The sequence below is a fragment of the Juglans microcarpa x Juglans regia genome, chromosome 6D (genome assembly GCF_004785595.1).
Source record: "Juglans microcarpa x Juglans regia isolate MS1-56 chromosome 6D, Jm3101_v1.0, whole genome shotgun sequence".
Lineage (NCBI taxonomy): Eukaryota > Viridiplantae > Streptophyta > Magnoliopsida > Fagales > Juglandaceae > Juglans > Juglans microcarpa x Juglans regia.
The window spans coordinates 33085348-33104456 of NC_054604.1; the positions used below are offsets into that span (position 1 = coordinate 33085348).

The 19109-nt window shown below is 36.1% G+C and overlaps 2 protein-coding genes across 2 annotated transcripts; one reads left to right on the top strand and one right to left on the bottom strand.

The window, feature by feature from the left end:
- Window positions 1–4970: 4970 nt before the first annotated feature.
- On the bottom strand, window positions 4971–7109 carry LOC121235080 (labd-13Z-ene-9,15,16-triol synthase, chloroplastic-like). Its single transcript, XM_041131307.1, has 2 exons — window positions 5963–7109; window positions 4971–5770 (listed from the first exon to the last, which is right to left on the bottom strand). The coding sequence occupies exons 1-2, from the start codon at window positions 6977–6979 to the stop codon at window positions 5141–5143; spliced, it is 1647 nt and encodes a 548-aa protein (XP_040987241.1). The 5' UTR covers window positions 6980–7109; the 3' UTR covers window positions 4971–5140.
- Window positions 7110–7930: 821 nt separating this feature from the next.
- Window positions 7931–12472, top strand: LOC121235078 (elongation factor G-2, chloroplastic-like). Its single transcript, XM_041131305.1, has 4 exons — window positions 7931–8361; window positions 9496–10910; window positions 11207–11719; window positions 12247–12472. The coding sequence occupies exons 1-4, from the start codon at window positions 8094–8096 to the stop codon at window positions 12412–12414; spliced, it is 2364 nt and encodes a 787-aa protein (XP_040987239.1). The 5' UTR covers window positions 7931–8093; the 3' UTR covers window positions 12415–12472.
- Window positions 12473–19109: the final 6637 nt, after the last annotated feature.

The window sequence follows — 19109 nt, forward strand, 5'->3', positions numbered from 1 at the left end:
AAATATTTTTTTTAAAAAAAAGAAAATTCACAATATTATTAAACAATACTTTCGTAATCACTAAGAAAAAAAAAATTAATAAAAAAAAAAAAGAACAGATCCCTAGCATTATCCTTTTGAAATATAATTAAAAAAAAGGTACATCAAAATAAACAAACTGATATTTATATTAATGAGGTTATCGGTGATAAAACAGATATTATATGAAAAGATATATGGGGACGAGTTAATTTAAGGCTAGGCATGAAATTAATTAGCTACGCGGCAAAATTAAAAGTATCATTTTTCTTGATCAATGTTGTTTGTTTGTTCCCGTGTTTTTTTATTGATGCAAAATTAAATGTAGTAGAGTCGTCGTCCATATAATTCTCAATCGTCCCTAATGACGGTCTGAATTAAACTTCTTTCTGATTTTTTAATTTTTTCAAGGATTAAAAAAAAAGTGTTTTTGATAACGAGAAGGTGCATGCGAAAACAAAGTGGCAGTGTCTGGAATATATAGATATCATTAGATTGTGAAAGATTAAATAAACTCTATAATTTGATGATTGTCAAGATCATGAGGGCAATGCCTTATGATCCGGTCATTGGTTGCCAGTACTGTTGATTTCATACGCTAATTAGGATCCATATATATTGCTTTTGGGATTGATAAGTCTAGACAGATCCACCCATCACCTAAAAGGTGTGAAATGTGAATGCATGACAAACACCTTCCCAGCCTTTCCTAAAAAGCACTACTCATTCAACACGCACTGCACGCGGTAAGCTAGCTAATGCGGCACGCCTGCTTCAAAGTTTTCTATTTTAAATGAAAAATATTTATCTCTGTTTATTATTTCATATCTTATAAATAATATTATTTATCTTATAAAAGATATTTATATAATTTATAATAAAATTATAGGTATAAAATATGAAAATAAATAATAATTGATGCATAATAGATCCATTCAAATGGTGTATGCATTGAAGCAGTTTCAAACGAACTAGACGTCGAAACAGTTGCACTGTAATAATCTTCTGGCTCATTCATTCGTTAGCTTATAACAAATCTATGTTTTTTTTATGGTCCCTTCATTGCTTTTGAACATGATATTGGACTTTTTTTTTTTTTTTTTTTTTGGTAAATTATTTTCACTTTCTGCGTAAAAGCAAGGACAAACGAATTTGGGTACAAGAAACTAAGCAAGGACAACACATGACCAGATGAGTGGTCAACACGGGAAAACGAAAGAGTACTGGTAGAATTCAACAATCGCCACCAACTCTACTGCGGACTTTTAGCCATATATGTTTGTCGTAATCAGCCAAACTTTTCTCTCAGTGGGAAAACTCTTACGTAAGTGCCTCCAATACGTCTATGCCAGCCACCAAGTTCTCATGTTCATGTGGACAGATTTCAGTTGATCAGGAGCATGAATGTTTCTTACATCATGATTGAGTTTGTGTTTGAATGTTAAATGTTGAATTAAGAATTTATAAATAGTAATAAATTGAGTAATAAAGAAGATTATATAGAACACATTTAAATTAAATTTAAAATATATTTAGATATTAAGATGAGTTTAATATTTTTTATAAAAAAATAAAAAAGATTATAAGTCTCACCTATAAAGATGTTTTAAGTTAAAAAATATTATGGATCTCACGTATAAAAAAATTTTAAATTAAAATAAATTTAATAATTTAATAATTAAATATTTAGATATTAGATTCACCTTAAAATTAGACTGAATTTAGTAACCAAACAAAACGTAACCCAAAAAACTTTGAATAGAAATGGTCAAGAGGGAGGTTTGAGCTAGCTGTTGACTGCCAAGTCATACAAGCTTGACAAACCTCGTTCCGGGTTCAAACCTCACACGTATAAGAAAGATGAACAATGTCTAAAATATTAAATATACTTAAAAAAAAATTTATAAAAAAATTTTGAACTTCTTCGTATATCTTTTATTGATAGGTTAAAAATTATAAAATTTTAATTTTAAAATAAAATTAATAAAATAAATCTTATAAATAAATTTATAAGTAAAAATATAAATACATGTACTATTCATCTCATATAGAGCTATTCTGTGTAGAGCTCAGATTTAGACAGCCTTGGTGTTGGAACTACAACCGTTGGCTTCACTTTCTTAGTAACTAGACCAAATCTCTCGAGGGCTTTGTTTTTTGCGACCTTTCTTTATATGCCATGTCTATTTTCATTTATGTTTATTCTCATTAATTAATTACTAACTACTATCATTAAACTTGTTAAGTATTAGAACAAACTCAACCATCCATCTATGGCCCAGTGCACAGTGCATCACCAAACCCAACCATCCATGTATGGTAAGCTGATCTCTTTGTCTCTCTCTAGCTTTGTTTCTATCAAGTCACGATTGTCTTCGATGTTTGATTTATTGATTTTTAGAGTTGTTTGGTTCAATTATTTTGTAGAATAAACGAAAGAGCTACTTTTTAGTTGATTTACACTGGTGAGAAATTACCAATTTTTGGAGTTATGCTGAAATCTCAGTTGATCTGTTAAAGGTTTTTTAACTAACTAACTACTATTGCATATATTTGTGCCATCTTAATTGGATTAGTCTTGAAGGTTTTTGATCTATTTCTTTTCAAGTGTTGGTTGATAAGGTTTTATTTTGGTACCTTCTTATTTGGTTGCAAGAAAGAGTAGTAGAAGTTATGAATATGTATCTACTACATGCACTTGTAAGAGTTTATAGCTTGACTAGGTTTTTATTTTATTTCTTGCAAGAAAACTTCCTCATGCTCTATCCTACTCATACTTCAATCAAGTTTCTACATGAGAAATCTCAATTTGGAAAACATGTTTTTTAAGAATAATTTGGTACCGTACAACTCCATTTTCTTAAATTTTTTAATGCTTTAGTAATTAACGGAATCACTTTTCAATGTTTCAAAGTGATAAATAGTTGTTGAAAGTGTTGACTGATGTAACTTGAAATGCTGGCTTTGCAGGGATAAAGGCTTTAATGGAAGTAATGCACCCCGTGGATGAAGAACCTTATGAAATTGACCTTGACAACCATGGGAATTTCAATGGCCCCAAAACTGGCAGGCTTATGGGCTTGGATAATGTAAGTCCAATTCTCTGATAAATAAATGCATGGCAGACATGAACAATGGAAATACATGGATTATGTATTGCACTTCTCTTTTATATTTTTATTTTTACGAAGGTTTAATTTGGCTATACTGATTAGAAGCAATCATATCTATACATTATTTTATAGTTTTAAAGTGGATTTTTTTTTTTTTTTTTGTTGGTTGGGCGATAATCTATTTGAATTGCAATAGAGTAGATGAAATGGAGTGCTTTACTTGCATTGATGTTTGAGTATGAAATAGAGTTGGGATGAAAATGAATTGTTTTAAGTGTTGGGATTAAGTGATGGAGTTATAGTGAGTTTGTAAATTATGATGATGATGTTGGTTTAATAGATAAATTTGTATATATTAAATGTATTAGATATGGATGAAACTTGTAAAAACAAATGAGTGATTTGAATGGATTGCATGTTGGTCTTATAAAGTTTGAATGGATTGTATGGTTGTGGTTTTATGGAGTCATAAATTGTAACTTATAAAATTTTGTGGTTGTACAGTGTATGTGTATAAATTGTATGGGCAATTTTCTCTTGGGTTCTCATTAGAAGTTTTTCTTGTGAATGTTAGCACAATTTTACATATATTTTTTTAAATTATTATAAGCATGAATTTGGATCTCCAAGGTTCAGATATATTTATTTTAGCCTATATTAGACTATTTGTTATGATTATTTTTTGCTCAGTCTCATTTTTTTATTTTACAATTTTTTTTTTCTGAAATCTCTTAGTATTTGCCGTGAATGCAACTCGTGGCTAATATATATTTTTTTTTTGCCAAAGTGATTATTTCCCGCGATAAGATTTTTTCATAAAAAAATATTTTTGATAAAATACTTTCTTGGAAACTATTATTTTCCAAATTTGTCAGAAAAAAGTTTTTCCCATGAATTGGAGGCTTTTTGCTATCACAATCCCTCCCGAGAAAAAACAGCATTTCCTATAGTGCGGAAGCCCCATGCATATTATTCTTTCTTATCCAAATGGAAAATAGTTAAAATTGTGGCCAAAATAGTTCCCCTTGATCAGACTCTTGACCAGTACTATTTTGAAAAGTGGAATGATATACAAAATTCTCATCTCATCACTTCAAATTTTTTAAATTTTCATATAAAATATAATAAATAATTCAATTTTTTCAAATCTCTAAACAATAATAATATTAAAAAATAATATTTTTAACTTTCATCTAAAACAAAAAAAATCTCATCCCACTATATATCCAAATTTTAAACCTATCCGATACACAGGAGTCATAGTAAAGAATTCTCAAAGAAAATGCTAAATTGTTAAATACGCGTTGTAGTTTCTGGAGTCTTATCAAGTACTGAACTTAGTATAGTGGTTATCAAAGAAAATCAGGTTGGAAAAATAAACTTAATTCATCATGTATTCACCCCCCAATTGAACTGGTGCTGGTGTATCGAAATAGAAAAAATCTATTCATCATCCTAATTTTCATCATTTCATGATGTGATATTAGATGATAGGTTTATAAGTGAAATATAATAAATAATCTTTAATCATCTAATGACACGTCATAGAATGATGGAAGTTGAGATATTGATGAGTAAGCATTACTCATCAAAATAACTGGGATCGATCCCCAGCCCAAAGTTGTATGCAGCCTATAAATGAGTTTTGTTAATTACTTATTAAATGAATAGTTTTTAATATTGCTAGTTGTTGATCATGATGTGGCATACTAATTACTACATGATCAGTAGTAGTGCGTTCAACATGTTAATTATTAACCTTTCTAGTCAAATGTAAATCAGAATTATGTAAAATTAAAGCATGATCTCAAGCATTATTATTTAGCCAAGAAGAAGTAATTAAAGAAAGGATATAACATTGAAGTACATTATATAATGCATGCTTCATAATAATTTACAGGCTGACAAGTAATGCTCGGGGAGCCACACATGAGTACGTACGTACAATCTGTGACACGAGAAATTAACTACGCTATATACATGCATGATATTTATGGATATAGAGTAGTTTATTCTGTGTAGAGCTTAGATTTAGACAGCCTTGGTGTTGGAATTAAAACCGTCGGCTGCACTTTCTTAGTAACCAAACCAAATCTGTCTGAAAAATCCTGCTTTGTATCCTCTGGCAATTTCCACTCGTATGCATGCAAAAACGAAGCTATTATATATTTTAGCATCCTCTCTGCAAGTGGAAGCCCCGCGCATATTCTTCTTCCGGATCCAAATGGAAAATAGTTAAAATTGTGGCCAGAATAGTCCACCTTGATAGAATCATTTAGGAACCTCTCCGGTTGAAATTCCAAGGGATTGTCCCAAAACTCTGGATTCCTTTGTATAGCCCAAACATTTAACAAAACCCTAGTACCTTTGGGTATCCAGTACCCACCAAGAGTGCTAGATTGGCTTGGACAACGAGGTACTATGAGAGGAAGTGCTGGGTGCAAACGTAAGGTCTCTTTAATGACAACATCTAAATAATGCAATTTGGACAAATGGGACTCTTCCACTAAGTTGTCCAAACCAACAACTTGTGTCAATTCTTCATTGACTTTTCTCATTACCTCTTGATGCTGCATCAGCTCCGCTGCCAGCCATTCCAGTGTCGTTGTTGTAGTGTCCGATGCACCTATCACTATATCCTATAAATTAACACTCTAGTGAGATATTCCATAGAACGGACAAATAATAATAATAAATTACCTCAAAGCTAAGATTTTGCATGTGTCTGATAAAATTTATACTAGAAATTCAACTAAAATCAAACGCTGGTTTTGCTCCCAAGATGGGACTAATCTTAATAGATCAAGCACAAAGAAAAAAATGGGACATACCAAAAGCAAGGCCTTCACTTGGGTCATGCTAAGTGATGTTGCAGCATCCTCACGCTCCGTTAGCTCCAAGAGAATTTGCAAAAAGTCTTTCCTTTGTTCAGTCATTCCTGGCCCCTCTTCTAATTTGGCCTTGGCCAAGTTCATCCGTTTATCAATGGCACAATCAAAAATGCGATCACACCATTGGAAAATCTTCTTTGCTTCCCTTTCAATCCCTTGTAAATCAAACCTTGCAAGCACAGAGAAAAAGTCAGAAACATTTGGTTTTCCAACTAGCACCATTAGCTCCCACAACATACTCTTAAACTCAGACCCAATATCTGTCCCTTCCTGATCTCCTTGCAGCGTGCCACCCCACACCATGCTCACGATGGTGTTCATCACCGTCACGAGCGCCAATTCCCCAACATCTACGGGAGTGCCAATTTTGTCATACATCTTTCTTATGGACTTCTTAACCTCTTCTCTCCGAAGAGTAAAAGAACCATCCAGATTTGCATTACTTAGCAGGTCTCGTGTGAATATCTTGCGCAACTTCCTCCAGTCAGGACCATAAGGTAAAAGTGTAACATCAGCTCCTCCATACGTTACAGCTAGAGCAGCTATATAATTGTCATGGTTTGCAAATATTGTGTCCTGGTCACGAACCACTTCTTTCACAAGTAATGGTGAGCTGACAACTACCCACAATTTATTTCCAAGCCAAACCTTGTAGATAGGGCCATAGACCCCTGCGAGTTCCTCAAATTTCCTATGAAGATTTGTACCCAGAAAAGGAAGGTACCCGACCAGTGGGAAACCTCGGGGGCCTGGCGGCAATGGAGGTATCACCTTCCTTGATTTATTGGCTGCCCACAGGAACCAAAACACCGCAAATACAGAGAGTAAAGCAGTAAGAGTTGCTCCAGGAAGTTCGCCTTTCTCATCGTTTGCATGCCACGGCCACCACAACCGCTTGGCAGAAACGCCTATATTCAACATGCAGAGCTTAATTTGTGAACGGGAAAACGTGATCATAAGAAGTACGATAAAAAGCCTTTAAACTTCTTGGGATGCTTCTATGCAAGTTGACACTTCTTCAGGTATGTGTGTGTGTGACACATATATATTATCTTGCCCTTGTTTTAGCCTCTACGAGGATACTACTGTACTTGGCAATAAGTTATTTAGAGATAAGAATCATAAGATTTTAGATAAGGTTTATATGGATGTGTATAGTCATTTCAAATAATTGAGGCCCACAACCATTATTTATTCTTATTACACCCCCAACGTTCGCTGAAATTACACACACCCCTTTCTTTTGTGCATATCTGGAGCTTTGGGGCACAAATTAATGATATTTTGTTGTTCGAATCTCTCAATTCTCTCTATGGATCTTTCGATTATATTGAAATGCAAAACAAATATTAGAGTACAGATTAAAATTCCAGGGCCCCCAAAAGGATGGAAACAGAGCTTGTGCTTCAATGGATAATTAAAAGCAGCTCGTTAATGGGCCAGACTTCAAACAAAATTGGAGGAAAGTGGTGGGCTAGGACAGCTTCTCCTTTTAATAGCTGAGGCTGAATTTTGAATGGGACCCGGCCCATAATATAAAGTTCAATTTCTGGGCTGAGCTTTACACCCTCTTCAGAATTCGACTTCAAGTTTAGTTTTATTTTTTATTTTTTGGGGTCATAGTTTTGTATCTTATTCAAACAACTTAATTTTCATCTTTGGACATAGAAGGTATACACTAATTTACATTGTCAGAGTATGAAAACGTACTATGTATTAATTAAGATTAATATTTATATTAAATATATATTAATCTTAGTTAATATTTACATCAATTAAAATTAATATTTATATATATAATCTTAATTACATAGAATGATACTATTTTATTATCCATAATCCAAGAATACCCTCATCTATATTGATAATTTTTCTGGAACTATGTAGAATGTGGCATTTGTCATTTAGCTAAGAATCTGAGGGGGGAAAAAACTCATCATGTTCAGAACGACCAAAAAGGAAAGGGAAGCCAAACCATCAAGTTTTCCTTTGTCCCAGAGGTGACAGAGAGAGAGAGCCAGCCAAAATAACTAACGTAGTCTCACTCACGCTGTCACGCGCGCAGGCAAAAATGGCGGCAGAGTCAGTGAGAGTATCAGCTTCGTCGGTGTGCAATTTCAGGGTAAATGGGTCACAAAGAAGGTCTACAATTCCGCTCACTCGGGCTCGGTTTCTGGGTCTTCGTCCTCCTCGACGACCACCCTCTTCGTCTTTCGCTTCATTATCTTCTTCTTCTTCTTCCCATTTCTTTAACGTTTTGCTATTCAGCTCATTATCTTCGACGCCCTCCACTTGGCGGAGCAGCAGAAGCTTTTCTGTCTTCGCCATGGCAGCTGACGGTCTCTCTCTATCTCTTAGTCTTAGTTTCTCTGACTAGTGTAGTTTGAAGTTTAATTTTCTTGAAATGATTTTCGTCTACCCTTTTATTTAAGTTGTTAATTTATGTAGGCAATTTTTTTAATTAATAGTCAATGAATTGTTGAATTACTTGTATAGTTCAGTTCATGTTTGGTTTCTTTTGCTTCCCCGCTTAAAATGAATCAAATCAAATTCTCATTTCAGAAGAAAGTTTTCATTTTGGACTACCTCGTCCCCTCTTTTGTGTACAAGTTCTTTTCTGATTTGTTTATGTAATTTGTAGTTTCTTTCGAGTTCAACGGACGCTGACTGTCAATTTCCAATTTTAGTGGGCGAAATTGGTAATTGGTTATATTTTCTTGTTTTGGGTTTCTTAAAGGAAGGCGTTAGGATGTTATGTGGAGATGAAATGTATCCATTTCTGCGTCCATTGTATTGCTCAACAAACAATAGAATTTTTGGAATGCATGTCAAATGATATAAAAATAAGTTAGCCTCTACATCATCTGAAATAGTACCATTTGGCTCCTTCAAATAGCTAGATACGAACACAGTATAAAGCGTTGTCAATTAAATATCACATTTTGTGAAAAAAAAAAAAAAAAAAAAATGTATCTTGTGGAATGTAATATATATTCTTTGACCAATTATCATGCTACAAAAATACAATTTAGTGTTCCCGTGCATATTGGCATTAAATACAAATAATAGTAACCCTTCTCTTATATCTTTCGAAAGTTCATCATATCGAGGTAGGGTTAAGTGAAAAATGTTCAAGGAAGCTTGGCTATTACGATTTCTGGTGTTGATATTCCACACCAAAAATTCCCATTTTATAAGTTTCAAGAAAAAAATAACAGTTCCTTTTGCCATGTATTGGAAATATGTTCTATATATGGTAGTGGCTATAAGATTACTGTGGCAAAAGTCAATTTTACTTTCATTTTATCATCAGAAAATTCAGCTCAATTCTTTAAAATGGAGACAAAAAGTTTTGATTTGACCTGTAAATGGATTTATGTAACTTAGAAAGCTGTTTGTAGTTTGGGCAAGCTTCTGTATATGAGGCTATGAGCTAACATAGTAGAGTTGAATTTCTTTTGTCTTTTTGGCAGAGTCAAAGCGTGAAGTACCATTGAAGGATTATCGCAATATTGGAATTATGGCTCACATAGATGCGGGGAAAACTACTACAACTGAAAGGATTCTTTATTATACAGGAAGAAACTATAAAATAGGTGAGGTACATGAAGGTACAGCTACAATGGACTGGATGGAGCAAGAACAAGAAAGAGGGATTACCATAACATCTGCTGCTACTACTACATTTTGGAACAAACATCGGATTAACATCATTGATACTCCTGGCCATGTCGACTTCACTCTTGAAGTGGAGCGAGCTCTTAGGGTATTGGATGGTGCTATATGCTTGTTTGATAGTGTTGCTGGTGTGGAACCACAATCTGAAACTGTGTGGAGGCAAGCTGATAAATATGGGGTACCCAGAATTTGCTTTGTCAATAAGATGGATCGTCTTGGAGCAAACTTTTTCCGAACAAGAGACATGATAGTGACAAATTTGGGAGCTAAACCACTGGTGATTCAAATACCAGTTGGTTCAGAAGATAATTTTCAGGGAGTCATTGATCTTGTGAAGATGAAAGCTATACTTTGGTCAGGAGAAGAGTTGGGTGCTAAGTTTGTGTATGAGGATATTCCAGCAGATCTTCAGGAGCTGTCACTAGAGTATCGGTCACAGATGATAGAAACCATAGTTGAGTTAGATGATCAGGCTATTGAGAGCTACCTCGAAGGAGTTGAATTTGATGAGGAAACCATTAAGAAATTAATAAGAAAGGGAACTATTGGAAGCAGTTTTGTCCCAGTATTATGTGGCTCGGCTTTTAAAAATAAGGGGGTTCAACCATTGCTTGATGCTGTTGTGGATTATTTGCCTTCTCCAATTGACTTGCCAGCAATGAAGGGAACTGACCCCGAAAACCCAGAAGTGACGATTGAAAGGGCTGCAAGTGATGACGAACCATTTTCCGGACTTGCTTTCAAGATCATGAGTGATCCATTCGTGGGATCCCTTACATTTGTGAGAGTGTATTCAGGGAAGCTAGCTGCAGGATCTTATGTACTGAATGCAAACAAAGGAAAAAAAGAGAGGATCGGTAGACTTCTAGAAATGCATGCAAACAGTAGAGAGGACGTTAAGGTTGCTTTAACAGGTGACATCGTTGCTCTTGGTGGTCTAAAAGATACCATTACAGGAGAAACATTGTGTGATCCTGAGAATCCTGTTGTGCTCGAATGCATGGATTTCCCTGAACCTGTGATTAAGGTTGCAATTGAACCCAAGACTAAAGCTGATATTGATAAGATGGCAGCCGGGTTGGTCAAACTTGCTCAAGAAGACCCTTCTTTCCACTTCTCACGAGATGAAGAGATCAACCAGACAGTGATTGAAGGGATGGGGGAATTGCACCTTGAGATTATTGTTGATCGGCTCAAGAGGGAGTTTAAGGTTTATATGCAAAACTCCATATATTTGGTTTTCAGTACATATATTAGCTTCTCAGGCTCATAATGTAGTCTTGGACACCTCGTAAGATGTTTCTTTGGGATATTACTTTAACCACCATGCGCGTGAACAAACATGTCAACCACCTCTATATTACCAAGCTCCTTGATAGAATCAATACATTTCATCAAGCTTTTCTATTAGAGATATTAATTAGTGTTGGAGAATATAAAAAGAACACTACTCTTGGCTTTTAAGGTAATTTGAATTGCCATAACTTGGTTGCTTGTTGCACATAGGTGGAAGCTAATGTCGGTGCTCCTCAAGTAAATTACCGAGAAAGCATTTCTAGAGTCTCAGAGGTGAAATACGTTCACAAGAAACAGTCCGGTGGACAAGGTCAGTTTGCTGACATCACCGTACGATTTGAACCCATGGAAGCAGGTAGCGGTTATGAATTCAAGAGCGAAATCAAGGGAGGTGCAGTGCCCAAAGAATACATTCCAGGGGTGATGAAAGGATTGGAGGAATGCATGAGTAATGGTGTGCTTGCAGGATATCCTGTTGTTGATGTACGTGCAGTGCTAGTAGATGGTTCTTACCATGATGTTGATTCAAGTGTCCTGGCATTCCAGCTGGCAGCCAGAGGAGCTTTTCGTGAAGGGATGAGGAAGGCTGCCCCAAAGATGCTTGAACCTATAATGAAAGTTGAAGTTGTCACGCCTGAAGAACATTTAGGAGATGTAATTGGTGATCTAAACTCAAGGAGAGGTCAAATCAACAGCTTCGGTGACAAGCCTGGTGGTCTGAAGGTATGCCTAATGACCTCTTACATCTTGCTTAACTTCTTGGTCCTATATCTTAAAGAACTCTTACAACTGCATGGTATCACTTATTTTTGAGTCAATCTGGCTGCATTTGTAATTTCATGCCACCATTTATGTCAACAAAGACCAAGTTTAATGCATGATCATCATGATCTATTCATTTCATGATTGTAAATCTGTGCTTGTACACTTTTATCTTGGGATTTCAATACCAGTTTCCAAATTTTTGGAAGCCAGTATCCCCTTACCCTACCCCCACCCCTGGAAAAGCAAATGGAAGAAAGAAAACGAATAAAAAGAAATTTGACATGAGGGAATTGCCAATTGTAACGATCACTCTTCATGGGCCCTTCTTACCATAGTCTCGACTTTTTCCCCTCACAAATGAATGCCTTCAAACAAGAAATAGAAAGCTGATCGGCACTTGATCATAAGCTTCGTTATTTTCTTCTGATCCATTCTTTTGAGGTTTTGATATCCCTTTTGCTGGTGGTTTCGGAATGTTATTGCAGGTGGTTGATGCGCTGGTCCCTCTGGCAGAGATGTTCCAGTATGTTAGCACACTCCGAGGGATGACAAAAGGTCGTGCATCCTACATCATGCAATTAGCCAAGTTTGATGTTGTACCTCAATACATCCAGGATCAGCTCGCTGCCAAGGAGCAACTGGTTGCTGCATAAATTGGTACTCCTATTCAAGAACAGGGGAGCGGCATATATTTTTGGCATTTTAGTATTTAGAATGTTCAATTCTCCTTTACATTTCTTTTTACCCTTTGTATATACCTGTCCTGTGCCATTTCAAAAATCAATCTCATTCAACTTCGCCCAAAAAAGAAACAGAAAACAAAAATTGTGATGAAAACAATCTTTGGTAATGCTGTGATTGGATGGATATGCTTAGGTTTGTAGCTATAAAGAGGCATTGTGGCAAATGTGTTCGACACAATTGCGGTTCATTAGCACATGCAAGCACGATGACAAGATTCGAGATTGTGAAGTAAAGCAGTCCGGTTTATTGAAGATGCTCCAACTCCAGTCGGATAATGAATTGGTAACATGAAGCCAACAGGATTGCACGGCTAGTTCGATTTGTTAGTTGCATTCATAGCCATAAGCATCGTGTAACAATCCATGAACGGAATACATGGGCCATGGGCTAGTTTGGGCCTATTACTTTACTTCTTGTTTTCCTTTATATTATGTAAGGAAATGGGCCAAAGTAGTTGGGCCGTTAGCTTGTTATTTTCTTTTATTCAGTCCGTTAGTTATTAGTCTTGGGTCATGTTTTATCAAAGCTATGTCCTTTTTTAAATGTTTGGCAAGACTAACATATATGCAAACTAGGGGTGTAAAAAAAAAAATCGACAAACCAGACCGGATCGGACCGAACTGGTGGGTTGGTCCGGTACCGAGTTTGGTTCGGTCCGGTATCGGTTTTATAAAAATAAAATCAGTCAAAATCGGTCTGGTTCTGATTTTTCTTTTTCTAAAACCAAACTGGATCGATTTATATATATATATTATAATTTTTTATATTGTACATAATTTTTATATATAATATATAATTATATATAAAATAGTTTGTATTATATGATAAATTACTAATTAATATAATATTAAATTTTAAAATCTTATATCACTATAGTCTATAATACAATTATAATATATATTATAATATACTACAATATATTATCACTATGGTATTATATACTATAATATACTATTATATATATTACACAATATAGTATATTAGAACTAAAAAATCAGACCAAACCGGACCGGAACCGGTAAAACTAAAAGTACCAGTTTAGGAGAGTAATCGGTGCGGAATCGATTTTTGAAAATGTAAAATCAGTGTATACCGGTTTGGTCACAAATTTTGTCTAAAACCTAACCAAACCGAACCGATTACACCCTTAATGCAAACTATAGCGATTGAAATGAACTATCTAGAATCTTAATACAATATTTTTCTATTTCTGATCTATATCCCTTTTCTCTTGGAGGCTAGGTCAATCTCAAATCTGACCAATTTCCTTATATTTTCTCTTATATTTTATAATCATCTAAACACCAACTATCAGGTGTTATAAGTGGTATCTAGAGATAGACTTTTCTTAGCAGCTACTTCATCAATCCATGAAAATGGAAGAAATGATCTCATTATTACTCAAAATTAAAGAGATAGTCGAGCAGTCGCAACAACATTTTAAATTTATTTGCATACATTCAAAGATGTCGAGAACAACGATGTAGGCTTCAGAAACAACTTCAATGAAGAGTTCACCAATCTAAAACAAGAGCTCCGTGCGTTGCAGGAAGATGAACATCAAACCAGGGTCATCCCATCGAAATATCTTTTCCCAGATATTCTCTTGCACATTCGAAATTAACTTTCCTAACACTTAAATTTCCCTCTCCAATTTTCGCTTCCATCACTTTCCAAAAATGATTTCATCTTTCATTCCCTTCCGTCAGACGTTCCAAGCAATGCCCATACAATTATCAGAGAAGGAAAAACCATCAGGATGGATCTAGATACTAGATGGAAATTTGATCCTGGTGGTCTCCGATTACTACTCTCACGTTTCTTCTTCGTTAACATCTATCTCTTTCAATATCGCTTTAAATCTGAAAACCCTACATATGTCTATCTCTATCAATGTCGTTTTCACTCAGCAAAACATCCTCTCTCCTCCCTCCCTTTTCGCCTAAAGTCAACAATGGATAGTGAGAGTTCGAGTGACTTCTTCGAGATAAACCTTGGATTACTCTTTGGAGATCAAGAGTATGACTATGAAGTAAGTTTTTTTTATATTTTTTTATTTTTAGACCTGGAACGACGGGGTCTTTGAGGCAGTCGGCGACACAGAGTCGAGCTCGAGCATGTGTGCGCTGGCGTGGACCCTGAATCGCCTTGCTAGCCCTTCCACCGTGCTTCGTCTCCTGCAGGCCTTCCTGGTTATACGCTACATTCCAACACCGATATCACGACAACACCGATATCACAGTCGCATATCACAGTCCATCTTCAACACAATCCATTCTCAACCTCCATCATCGCTGGGCACTCCATCTGCAACTTGGACTTGCAAGATAGTTCTGGAAGATACTCATACAAGGACCACTGCGAGCTTCGATTTAGAGGGTCATGAAAATGAAAATGAACTAAGTCAGTGACATGATCCTGAGGTTGCGGAAATGCTTGGAAAGGGCTATTTTTCAAGGGATGAATGGCGACGGTGGAGCAGTGAAGAAGATGACATGGAAGCCAGTGAAGAAGATGAGTCCCCTTTTGAATTTCAAGCCCTGGAGGTAGCTTTGGAGGCTATTTGTAATTTCCTTGCTGCACGTACAACGGAATTGGAGAGTGATGCTTATCCTGCACTTGATGATCTTACCTTTAAGATTAGTAGTCATAACTTGAACAGGGTTCGTAAATTGAAGAGTGCAATGACAAGGTTGACTGCTCGGGTCCAAAAGGCTAGAGACCCTTTGTAGTCAATGGGATTTTATTTTCCTAAAGACAGGAGTGTAATTACTGCTGGTAAATTACACTGCTGGCAAGGTATTCGATAAATGCTTGACATAGTGTTAAAACCTATCAATACAAAGAGGTATGATGCCTACTCAGTTGGAGAACGTGAAATTCAAAGGACTATGCGGGAATTGTTGAACCAGTTGGATGGTTTTGCTTCAAAAGGAGTTGTCAAAGCGATTCTCGCTACAACACGGATTGAAAGTCTTGACCCAGCTTTGCTTTAGCCTGGCCTAATAGATAGAAAGATTGAGCTTCTTCTTCATGATATCAAGATAAGGAGGCGCATTTTTCAGATACACACATCAAGAATGACATCGGTTGATGATGTCAACTTAGAGGAATTTGTTATGAATAATGATGAATTTTCTGGAGTTGGTATAAAGGCAATTTACACTGAAGTTGGTTTGCTTGCTTTATAGAAAATCTTCATTTTTTATCCTGGTGGTTGGACGATTGCAGGCAAGGATACCGTACTTTGTGGACAAGGTGCTTCTATGGGGGATGGTTTGTCATAGTTCATGAATGGAATACATGGGCCATGGGCCAGTTTGGGCCTGTTACTTTATTGGTCGTTTTCCTTTATATGTAAGGAAGTGGGCCATAGAGTAGTTGAGCCATTAGCTTGTTATTTTCTTTTATCCAATTCATTAGTTATTAGTCTTGGGTCATGTTTTATCCAGGCTAGTCATTTTTCAGATGTTTGGCAAGACTCTAGCATATATGCTCATTGTAGCGACCGAAATGAACTATCCAGAATCTTAATACAATATTTTCCTATTTCTGATTTTTATCCCTTTTCTCTTGGAGGCGGCCAACCTCGAATCTGACCAATTTTCTTGTATTTTCTTTTATATTTTCTAGTTATCCAAACACCGACTATCAGGCGTGTTACTGTAATGGACCTTTTCACAATTGTAAAGAATTGATGTAGTTCGAGTACATCACCCTCCAGAAGTTTCCAAGAATTAGAGAGAGAAAGAGATAGAGAGAGAATTGATTAACACTTGAATACCGAAGTTGGTCTAAAATGAATCAATTACATGAAACAATTATGAAAACTACACAACTTATAACATTTGATGACTTAAACGACAACCAAAAAACGAAACCGTTCTATTTATTATCTCTTACCACTAAACGACACAATTACAAACAGTTATGTTCAAAACAACCAAAACTTAAACAAAACGCTGCGTCTCGATCTTTCTTTTATGCTTATTGGAAGACTTCAGCCCTTATCGATGCAGACTTCAGTTCTTTTTCATACTGTCCTCGATCTATGATCCCGTCCATCTTCCATAATTCTCAACCCGTGACATACTCTCCCTCATCAAAGCACCTTGCCCACAAGGTGATGAAACCTGTCACGCAATGACCAATATGGCTCCCACGTTGCGTCATCAACACTAGCCCCCTTCCATTGAACCAAGACATCTACTACTACCCTGTTATGAACCTGCCTCATTCTACACTGCAAAATAGCCTCGGGCTCATGAGTTAATTCACCTTGCAAATCTACTGGAGGTAAAGAAGATAATGGATAGTGATGTTGACCCAATTTTTTCTTAAGGCAAGAAATATGAAAAACTGGGTGAATAGAGCTAGTTGGTGGCAATTCCAGTTTGTAAGCAACCTATCCCACTCTTTGAACAATCTGAAAAGGTCCAAAAAAATGAGGAGGAAGCTTGAAATTTCTTCTAGCCACCAAGGATTGTTGCCTATAAGGCTGCAATCTCAAATAAACCCAATCCCCAACAGCAAACTCTCTTTCAGTTATCTTCTTGTCAGCTTGAAACTTCATTATCTCCTGAGCAGTAGCCAAGTTACTCTTAAGAATAGAAAGAATCTGATCTCGATTCTTCAAAACTTCATCAACTGTTTGGTTAGCAGTTAAACCAAGTATATAAGCTTGCAACTTTGTTGGAGGTCTACCATACACCACCTCAAAGGGAGTCAACTTAGTTGAAGTGTGAGGAGTGGAATTATACCACCATTAAGCCAACGTCAACCAATCAAACCACAACCTAGGCCTATCCCCAGAAAAACTCCTCAAAAAATGCTCAATGCATTTATTGACTGCCTTAGTTTGGCCATCACTCTGAGGATGGTAGGCAGATGAGTAGGAAAGTGTCACTCTTTGGAGTTTAAAGAGTTCCTTCCAAAAGAAACTAGTAAAAGTTGCTCCTCTATCAAAAACAATATTCTGAGGCATGCCATGCAAGTTAAACACATTATCAAAAAATAATGTTGCCACTTTAGATGCTGTAAATGGGTGCTTCAAGGCCATAAAGTGTGCATATTTAGATAATCTGTCAACAACAACCATGATGACAGAAAACCCTCTAGAGATTGGCAAGCCCTCCCTCGATGAAATCCATGGACAAATCTGTCCATGTATTTGCAGGTACAGGAAGAGGCTGTAAAAGACCAGAAGGGTAGACATGTTCCACCTTATTCCTCTGACACAAATCACACTCCCTTATATACTGTTTCACTTCACATTTAAGGCCAGGCCAATAAAAGTCTTGCTTAGCTCAATGCAATGACTATGGAAACCAGAGTGTCTAGCAGATGGACTAGAGTGTCCAGCAGATGGACAAGCATAGACAAAATGCAAAATTTTTAGTTTCAACTTAGGATTATCAGGTATATAAATTCTGTCTTTCCTAAATAACAACCCATGCTTGATAGAAAATGCAGAAGATGAAGGAGGAGAACCTCCTTGTAATGCTGCCAAGTGGTCTTGTGCCTTCTGATATAAAGCATAAGCTTGCTTCAATTCCTCCAACCAGATTGGAGTAGGAATGAAATAGCAGTCATTAATGTTGTGTCATTTGAGGCTGCCTTCCTGGAAAAAGCATCTGCTACTTTGTTTTCAACTCCCTTCCTATTCTCAATTGTGAATTCATAGCCTAAGAGCTTAGAAATCCACCTCTGTTGAGCATCTGTTCCCACCTTCTGTTCTAGGAAGTACTTTAAACTGTGATGATTAGTTCTAACAACAAAAGCAACCCCTAACAAATAAGGCCTCCATTTTTTTACAGCAATGACAAGTGCCAATAGCTCATTCTCATATGTGGAAAGCATCAAATTCTTACCCTTGAGAGCTTGACTTATAAAAGCCAGTGGCCTTTGACCTTGCATCAAGACAGCTCCTACTCCCACTCCACATGGATCATATTCCACCACAAACTGCTTATTAAAATCAGGTAAACATAAAACAGAAGGACTTGTGACCAAAGTTTTAAATTTCGTACCGTACCGGCCGGTACGGCCGAAATTTTTCGTTTCGGCCGTCCGGCCGGTACAGGTACTATACCTGTTCCGTACCGGCCAAAATACCGGCCGGTACCGGTCATATCGGCCTCAATTTCGGCCTGTACCGGCCTATATTTCGGCCGGTACTGGACGATATTTCGACCTGTGTTTTTTTTTTTTTTTTTTTCATTTTTTCGTTTTTTCAAACTACAAACTTATTTTTTAACCCTCAATTCAGACTAGACTATTTATAATTTATATATATATGTATTTGTATATAATTTATTTATATATAGACTATTATTTTAGAATATAATTTTTATATATATTTATATATATAATTTATTTATAGATCGACTATCCCGAAACGGTACCGGTACCGAAATATTTCGTTTCAGTGCCTTGACCGGTACGCTGTCCGGTACGGTATTCAAAACATTGCTTGTGACTGCCTTCTTTAATTCTTCAAAGGCATGAGTTGCTGCCTCAGACTATTTAAAAGCATCTTTTTTTAACAAAAGAGTTAAAGGTGCTCAATTTGACCATACCCACGAATAAACTTTCTGTAATATCC